Source organism: Camarhynchus parvulus, chromosome 15, assembly GCF_901933205.1.
Source record: "Camarhynchus parvulus chromosome 15, STF_HiC, whole genome shotgun sequence".
NCBI classification, from domain to species: Eukaryota; Metazoa; Chordata; class Aves; order Passeriformes; family Thraupidae; genus Camarhynchus; species Camarhynchus parvulus.
This window is the reverse complement of record NC_044585.1, coordinates 10,416,672-10,425,617: the sequence shown is the minus strand read 5'-3', so window position 1 is coordinate 10,425,617 and position 8,946 is coordinate 10,416,672. Positions and strand designations below refer to the sequence as shown.

Here is an 8,946-nt window from a genome sequence, read left to right as displayed (position 1 = left end):
GACGGGCCGGCGGGGCGGGGCCGCCGCGGGCAGCGGGACACGGCGGGCGCCGGCAGCCGCCGGGCACCGGCACCGCGCTCCGGCACCGCCACGGGCGGGGGCGTCAGAGATCGGCAGCGACCCGACCTGACCCGCCTCGGGCCGGGGCACCGGTGATCGGCACCGGAGATCGGCACCCGATACCGGCACCCTCAATCGACCCTCAGCAGGCCGGTGGACCCGGGACCGGCATCCCTAAGCGATCTCCGCAGGGCCGCGCTTTCGCCGGTGCCGGTCCCTCGCTTTCTCCCCGCCGGGCCCGGTGCCCGGGGCTGTGAGGGGAGCGGGCATCGCACGGAGCCATGGCCATCGCCGCCGTGCCCGCGGCCGAGTCTCGGCTCTGCGGCAACTGGTAAGGCCGGGCCGGGGGCCGGGGTCCGTGAGGGCCGGGGTCCGTGAGGGCCAGCCCGGGGCCGGGGTCGGTGAGGGCCGGGGTCGGTGAGGGCCAGCCCGGGGCCGGGGTCGGTGAGGGCCGGGGTCGGTGAGGGCCGGGGTCCGTGAGGGCGTCGTGAGGGCCGAGGTTGTGAGGGCGCCCGGTGGCTCGTGAGGGCCTCGTGAGGGCAGCCCGTTGAGGGCGCCCTGAGGCCTCCGGGCTCTACGATTGCCCTGAGTCGTGAGGGCCCCTGAGGGCCGCCCCTTGAGGCTTGAGGGGCCCGTTGATCCGTGAGGGCGCCTCCCCGAGCCCGCGTACACCGGGTACAGCTCTCCCGAGCCCTGTACCACACTCCTCCCCGAGCCCGCCGGTACACCGGGGTACAGCTCCTCCCCGAGCCCGCCGGTACACCGGGGTACAGCTCCTCGTAAGGCGCTGAAATAGCGGAGACGGCCGTAGGGCCTTTCCCACGAGCGTTTGGGCGTCGCAATTTCCCTTCTGACTTGGTAGGGAACGAAATAGAAACCGAAACGTTGGGGTGGAAATCCAGGCTCGCTGTTCAGCGAGACCCGCACAAAAGACACGATTCCAAGTTCTTCATCAGCAGTTCCGTGGCTCAGGAGCAGAAATACGAGGATAGATCAGTGGGCAGGGTTGCTGTGGAAGTTTTTCTTTGATTACACCTCTCTGCAGAGCCCAGTGGCTGATAAGGAGTCACCTCACAAATTGCGTCTCGAATTCAAGCAGTTAAAGAAATTAACTTTTTCTGTAGTTGTTTTTCCCCAAGAGACATCAGAATCCAGACAATTTCTTGCAACATCAGCCTGGTTTGTTTGGTCTGTGCAGTTCAGTCGCTGCTGTTGGACTTTGTTGCTTTGCCAGGCTTTTGGGTGCCTGGGATCTGGCAGGGGACAGAACCGCTGTGGGTTTAGCAAACAAAAGGTTATAAAATTATTTTAGGTGTTTTCAAGGTGGGTTCTTTGGAAAGGGGATGATCCATGTAGAAATGATGCTGCAGGAGGAAGGACTGAGCTCCAGGTGCCTCAGTTCCTTTTGGTCCTTTTCTTTTTGGTTTCAGGACAGAAAATGAGCATTTCAGAAATGAGGTGAATTGGGGAATTTGGGGGTGAAATGAGGTGAGTTGGGGAGTTTTGGGGTGCAGAGCAGTGTTGTTGCTGCTGGGGTTCTGAGCAGCCTGGTCTGTGGAGGGTGTCCCTGTGAGCTTCCCTTCCAACCCAAACCATTCCATGGATCCATTCTCCTGGAACAGGATCTGTCAGGCATAAAAAGGCACTGTTTGACTGCTTTCCAAAGCACTGTTTGACTTCTCAGAGCCAAGTTGTTTTCAGGAAGAAACTTTTATCTTCTCAGACTAATTTATTAACTTGATCCCTGGTGATAACTTGTTTGTGCTGCAAGATTTCCCTTTCACATAAGGAAATAAATCCACCTGGATTTTATCTGAATGCAATGTGACTTTTGCATGTTAAATACATTAATATCCACCTGTGCTGGAACCTTGAGGCCTGGCTGGGCCTTTCTCTTCTCACTTTAAACCATGAATTCATTGAAATCTTTCTTAGCATTATCTTTTTGTTGTGAGCAGCTGCTTGGATTTGTTGTGTGTTTCTGCTCAGTAACCTCAGCGCCTTTCTCACAGCAAAAAGGATATTCCTGCAGTCAATTTCATCATCCATGAAATCCACTGTAGAAGAAATATTGAAATCTGCCCCTACTGCAGCGACTCCATCCCAAAGTCTGAGATGAAGAAGCACATTGAGTCTGAACACGTGCAGGTGAGAGACATCTCTGCTCTGGAGCTGCTCATTCCTGTGGCAATCCATCTCATGAGCTCTCTTTGCTCTAGGTCACCTGCAAGTGTAGGATGAAGATGGAGAGCAGCCTCCTGAAGGATCACGAGGTTGGTGGATTTTATGTTATTGAACCCTTGGGGGAAGCTCTGGTGTTTCAGTGATTCCAGAGCTTTTCTGTCAGCCTGGATTCCAGCCTGGGGCTTGTGCATCCTTTATTGAGTGATGCTTCCTAAACTCACACCCTCTGGGAGAAGGGATTGGAAACTGCCCTAAAGTCCTGGAGCCACTCAGGGCTTCATATCAAAGGGGTATCTGTGATAATTGGTGATTTTTTGTCCTTGCCAGTTGAAAAATAGCTATTTAAAGTATGATTGACTTGACTTTTTTAATTCCTTTCCTCTTTCATGTTTCTGCTGGAGCCATTATGTGACTTTTAATAACTCAATCTGTCCAAACAGACTTTAAAAATAGCCTGTAAAATAAACTAAAATAGGCCAGAGTGGGATTTTCTGAGTTCTGAATCCAGTTGGCTGCTGTCACAGACAATCTTGTTATAAATGTCATCCCTTCCTTTCCTGTGAGCTCCTTTAGAGACAGCTCTGGAACTGCCACCTCAGCCTGCTGATTGCTGAGGGAAAAAGGATTTTCTTTGGAAATCTGTCCAGTTCTAAACCCTGGGAGTAGCTAATCCTGCCTCTGTGTGTGTGTGTGTGTGTGGTGCTTTTGGATTATAAAGCAAATGATGATGTTTAATTAGTGCAGCATCTGCAAATATCACATATTTTATCTATTTTTAAGCCCTTTTGAAGGGGGTTCAGTGTGGGGTAAAGAACATGTCCAAGCAGTTCTTGTTGGGCAGTAAATGAGGTGTAAGTCTGTTCCCTAAAAACCAGTGTGGATTTTAGCTGTGCTCATGGAATACAACTGGATTTTGGGTTGAATCTAAAACACCAAAGAGCCTGGACAGTCTGCCCACCTTGGTGGAACAGAGCTGTCCAACATCTTCTCCTGTGACTCTCCAGGCTCCTTTAGCACATCAAACCACAGCAATATAGGTATAAAACTTGAGGGGAGGGGAAAAGGAAAATCCAGAAAGCTCCACGTGACCCTGGCAGATTTAAAATCACGTCCTGAGCATCTGGAGAGCTTCAGCTGCCGAGTTTGTGCCTCCAGCACGTTGCCACGTTGTAGTTTACTCCAGGTTGTTCCTGATGTGGCTGAGGACACAGCAGAGCTCCAAAGCCGAGAAAACTCCGTGTCCCCGTGGGAAGAGTAACCCCGTGTGTTTTCCCAGGCGTCCTCGTGTCCCCTGCGGCCCGCGCTGTGCCAGTTCTGTGACATCCAGCTGGCCTTCAACAAGCTCCAGGAGCACGAGCTCTACTGCGGGGCCAGGACCGAGCCCTGCGGGCGCTGCGGCCGCCACGTCCTGCTCAGGGAGCTGCCGGAGCACCCGCGGCTCTGCGGGACACGGGACGCACCGGAGAGGGCGGCCGAGGGCAGCGCCGCAGCGCGGGCGTCCCGCAGGGAGGGTGGAGCCGTGGGGAACCGGCGGGGAGCAGGTACCAGGGAGCAGGGATGGGCTGGGGAGGAGCCAGAGCGGGGAAAAGAGATTTAGAGGGGCTGTGGGACACAGCTGCAGGGACAGAGCCCCTTAAGGGACACAACTGCAGGGACAGAACCCCTAAAGGCAATCTTAAGGGACAGAACCCCTAAAAACAAAACCCATAAAGACAGAATCTTATGGGACCAGAACCTCTAAAACCAGAATTTTAAGGAGCAGAACCCCTAAAGATAAAACCCCTAAAGACAGAATCTTATGGGACCAGAACCCCTAAAAACAGAATTTTAAGGAGCAGAACCCCTAAAGACAAAACCCCTAAAGACAGAACTTTAAGGGACAGAATCTTGAGGGGCAGAACCCTTAAGGACAGAATCTTAAGGGACCAGAACCCCTGAGGACAGAATCTTAAGGGACCAGAACCCCCAAAAACAGAATCTTAAGGGGCAGAACCCCTAAAGACAAAACTCCTAAAGACAGAATCTTAAGACACAGAACCCCTAAAGACACAATCTTAAGGGACAGAATCCCTAAGGACAAGAACTTTAAGGGCATTCACAGGAACAGCAAAAAGAAATCAAAAGTGAGGAAAAAGTGGACAAAGGAAGAACTGGCTGCTCATTTGGTAGCTGGTCCAGGTGTGAGGTTTTGTGGTTCCTTTCTGTGGAAATACAGGATAGTGAATGCTCCAGAGGCACCAGGGGCAAGGTTTACCCATGGAATGAGGTGTAAGCCAGGGATGCTGAGGTCCTTGGGATAAAAGCCCAGTTGCTTCATTTTTTATGTCTCAAAGTACCTGGCTTAAAAATGAAACTGGAGTTATTTGGGCTGTGATTTGTCTCCATCCTCCTGGCTTTGTTAGAGGTGCCCTTGGCTTTGAGATGCTGAACTCCAGGAGAAACCCTGGGGCTGGGTCTGATGTCCAGAGGGAGCTGCTGGTGGCAGGTTTGATGTTGTCCCAAATTGACAATGTTTGTCTTTTGAAGGGGATGAGCTAGAGAGACCCGAACTCCTTCATTCCCAGCTTGCTGAAGACTGGAATGCTGACCTGGACTATGTGTTGGCTCTCAGCCTGCAAAGTGAGAATAATCCTCACCATAACACTGCAGCTGACATTCCCAGGGATTTCTGGGAGTACGACTACACCAAAGAGCCTGGACAATCTGCCCACCTTGGTGGAACAGAGCTGTCCAACATCTTCTCCTGTGACTCTCCAGGCTCCTTTAGCACATCAAACCACAGCAAAATAGGTATAAACACTGTTGTGGTGGGGTTTATCCTTAAATTTGAGGGGAAGGAAAAAGGAACATTTGGATTGGGAACGTTAAAGATTACCTCAGTATTTTGAAAGGTGAAAATCAGTCATTTTGAGACTCCTAAAGCAAAGCAGCAAGTGAAGAAATAAAAGGTTATGAAATTAGTGGGTCTCTGACCTTGGTGTATGGTGGGAGCCCAGGTGGGGAACAAGGTTCTTGTGGAAGTAAAAGTGGTGGGAGGGAGGATCTGGGGGAAAGCTGAGTGCAGCTTGTTCTGAGAGGAGAAATGGCACCACAGGGTTCCAGGATGCAGCAGGAGGTTTTCACCAGGCTCCAGAGGATGTAATGCTTCCTTCTCTTGCAGACAAGGAGATGACCATGTTGCCCTGCGAGTTCTGTGAGGAGCTGTGTCCTGCTGAAGATCTGATCCTTCACCAGGTTTGACACTTCCTTATGTCTTGGGGTTTGCTGTGGAGACTTTTCTGTGGCTGTCACTGAGGAGGGTGTGGAACGGTGTGGGTGACATTGGGAGAACTCTGGCATTTGGGTCTTTGCCAAGGAAAGTAGTTTTCAATGCCCACCTTGCTCATCAGGAAAGGTGATTTTTCCATGTTGTTTGTGTAACAGACAGGGTGTAACCCAGCAAGTGCCTTTGCCTCGTTCAGCAAGAGAAGTTCTTCTCCAAATCCATGGGAATACAGTGGTCTGCAGGCTCAGGGGTCCAACAGCCACAGGGCTGTCCCTTCATCCCAGCCCCAAGCTGTGCAGGCAGAAGGAGACATCATGATCCCATGTGAATTCTGTGGCATCCAGCTGGAAGAGGAGATTCTCTTTCATCACCAGGTACTGAACAGGACAGGTTCTGGTGGGTCACATCCCATTGTTTGAGGATGGGCCCAGTCCCAGGGGCTCTTGTGGCACATTCCAGGAATTCAGGGAGCTGCCCCTGGCTCAGATCTTCCCACACAAAGCTCTGGGATTCATGTGAAGGGTTGTGCTACACTGAGGCTCCTCCTGAAAAGTACTGGATTAATTTGAAAGCTCTTGTAATGAAACTAAACAAAAGGGCCTGAAGTTGCACAATCAGAATCACACAGAAAATTAAGTTGAACCCTGGATGAGTCAGCTGAGGGGAGAGAGGAGCACAAGGGTAAAACTGGGTGGGAGGGGAAGGAGAGAACAGACTCCAGGCCTGGGAGTGGCATGCCCAGGGAAGAGTCCTCTGGAATCTGCTGCTGCTACAGACAAGATGGGAGAACGCTGAGCTCACCCATTCTCTGTGTCATGGTTCATAGTCCCAACAAGCTGCTGAAGCTGAGGTTGGGTTGGTTGTTCTGTCCTGGGGGACAGCAAAATCTGTTCTGGGAATGAGATCTGATCAAACTTCAGAGCTTATCACAGAATCCCAGAATAGTTTGGGTTGGAAGGGATGTTGAAGCCCATCCCACCCTGTGCCATGGGCAGGGACACCTTCCAGTAACCCAGGGTGCTCCAAGCCCAGTCCAGCCTGACAGGGGGATGGAACTGGATGAACTTTAAGATCTCTAAACCATTCTGGGATTCCACAATTCCCTACTCACCTTAACATCCCCAAGTGCTGCTGCTCTGCAGTGTTTTCCCAGGGATTTTCACCTGAGTGAGCTTCACTTGACCAGCACTGTGTGTTCTGTGCAGCACCACTGTGACCTGCGCCCTGCCAGCCCCACAGGTGACATTGCAGCTCAGGATCTGCCAGCCCAGCCCCACGGGGACAGACGGGAATCACCAGAGCCGGCTCGGCGACGGATCCGGCACCAAGGTGTGGGCAGAGCACAGCCTGAGCTCCCCTGGGCTCCCTGGGGAGATGCTGTGACCCTGCTCTGTCTCAGAAATCTTCATCCTCTGCTCTAGGTCTGGGTTCAGGGAGGGATTAAATCACTGGAATTCTGTCCTTGGGGTTCCTGGGGTGGACACTGGAGTTGTTCCTGGTGCTGATGTTACTGTTCCTGTTCAGCTCCATGTCCTGTCCCTGCAGGAGATGTTTCTCCTTGGCACGCAGAGGGCTCTGGGAAGCTGGGGCTGTGCCTGGCTGCAGGGCCCAGGCTGAGGACGGAGGTGGCCAAGGCTGGGAACGCGGCGTTGTCCCCTCCTGGGAGAGCCGGTGACGCTCCGGCCACGCGGGGCAAGCCTGGGAAGGGCAGTGGCAGTGAGGGGACACGGAAGGACAGAGGTGACTCTGCAGCTGGGACAGCACCCCAGGCAAGGCCTGCTCAGCACTTCCAGGCAGAAACCTTCACTTCCAGCTCCTCCAGAGCTTCTCCAGCCCAGCCAAGGTAATGCCTTTCCTTCTGGTCCATTCCCCTTCTTATGCTGCAAATCTGGATCCCCTTGGCTTTGCCTGTGGCTGAAAGGGTTTTCCAAGGCTTTCATATTCACCCAGTTGAATTTGGCTGGTGCTTATCTGAGTTTCAAACAACAAATTTAGGTTTTTACCTCAAAATAGAACAGACCCAGTGGTCACTGGGATAAAATGGAGGTTAAGGCCTCATTACCTGTCCATGGGAGCGCTCTGCTCTCACCTGGGCTCTGAACAGGAGTTGGTTCTGCTGCTGAAACATGGGGGCCAAGGTCAGAGGAGACTCAAGGGCCTCTCCCTCTCCCTGTCTCCCTGCTGTGCTGTCCTGTTTATCCAGCACGGGTGGCTTTGCCTGCTCTGAGGGTGTCCCTGTCCCTGTCCCGCAGCTCCGGCGCCGCAGGAGGAGGAAGGAGCCCGGGGCTGTCGGACGGGCGCAGCGGCCTCCGGCGCAGGAGCTCCAAGGTGAGGCTGCAGGGGCAGCTCCTGGGGGTTTTGCCAGCACAAGGAGCTGCTTTTCACAGCCCTCCCTTACACAGTCGTATTTGAAAACAGCATTTTTCTTTTCCCCCTCCCATAAGGCAAAAGGCCAGAGCCCAGCAGCCGGACACCCGGAGGAGTGAGCCAGTGCCTGTGGAGAACGTGGAGCACCTGGCCCTGCCCCTGGGCTCTGCCAGACTCCTGCAAGCAAATTCTGACACTCAGCTTCAATTTTTAGGCAGTGACCATTTTCTAAATCTCTATTTTTAATCTGTGAGAGCAAACTTCAGGTTTTTATGTCTTTGATCACCTCGAGCACCACCCCCAAGGCATCAAATTGAGTCTTACCTTGGGCCCCACCTGACTTCTGTGTCCGTGTGGGCTCCTTGTGCCATCCTGGGATGGGATTTGTGCCACCCCGACCTCTGGGTGTGTCCTGCCCTGGATTACTCAGGGACAGCCGGTGACACCAACAGGGAGCAGCAGTCTGTGCTCCAGACCTGTCCCATGCAGAGCAGGCTTGAGGGTTGGGGCTCCAAGGCTTCTCAGTGCTGCATTTTCAAGTTTAAAGCTTTTTAAGTTTCTTGGAATAAAATTTCTCTGATGCTGTCCCCAACCGTTGTGCAGTGCCATCTGTCCCCTGGGGTGACACGAGACCACAGCCCCTGCTGAGGATCCATTCCTGCCGTTATTCCCTGCCCTGGGTTCTGTTACTGTTGGAATCCCTGGGACTTTGGGAAGTGGAGCAGAGCCTGGATAACACCCGTGAGCAGCAGCCTAATGAAGGAGGTGCAGCAGATGGCACTGGCAGGGCTAATTAACCACCCCTGGGGCAGGGTCCTTACCCAGGCCTGGCCTCAGGTGCCAGCTCCATCCCACGAAGGCTGAAGGGAACTTCCTCCTAAAATAAAGACATTTTACAGATGCTCCCACCAAATGTGCTTATTTAGACAAGAAAAGAAGAATAAAAGTATTTAAAAACAGGGGGACACCAAACCTCTGCTCTTCCCATTGCTGGGGAGAAAGGCTGTGGGACGATCAGGGAATGGGAGCTGGTCCCTGACATTTGGGATGGATAACGGGATGCTGTGGGT

General features: G+C 53.0%; 1 protein-coding gene across 1 annotated transcript; it reads left to right on the top strand.

Moving 5' to 3' along the window:
* The first annotated feature begins 29 nt into the window (after nucleotides 1-29).
* Nucleotides 30-8,465, top strand: TRAFD1 (TRAF-type zinc finger domain containing 1). The gene is made up of 11 exons (XM_030958601.1): nucleotides 30-391; nucleotides 2,073-2,208; nucleotides 2,280-2,333; nucleotides 3,521-3,785; nucleotides 4,771-5,034; nucleotides 5,405-5,478; nucleotides 5,668-5,883; nucleotides 6,715-6,838; nucleotides 7,055-7,352; nucleotides 7,762-7,837; nucleotides 7,954-8,465. The coding sequence occupies exons 1-11, from the start codon at nucleotides 342-344 to the stop codon at nucleotides 7,993-7,995; spliced, it is 1,599 nt and encodes a 532-aa protein (XP_030814461.1). The 5' UTR covers nucleotides 30-341; the 3' UTR covers nucleotides 7,996-8,465.
* Nucleotides 8,466-8,946: the final 481 nt, after the last annotated feature.

What these genes read in the sequence shown, in the direction of transcription:
- TRAFD1 (XM_030958601.1), top strand. Translation starts at nt 342, where the DNA reads ATGGCCATCGCCGCCGTGCCCGCGGCCGAGTCTCGGCTCTGCGGCAAC. An exon ending in GCCTCCTGAAGGATCACGAG is followed by an intron (nt 2,334 to 3,520) that starts GTTGGTGGATTT and finishes GTGTTTTCCCAG; the next exon opens with GCGTCCTCGTGTCCCCTGCG. An exon ending in GGGGAACCGGCGGGGAGCAG is followed by an intron (nt 3,786 to 4,770) that starts GTACCAGGGAGC and finishes TGTCTTTTGAAG; the next exon opens with GGGATGAGCTAGAGAGACCC.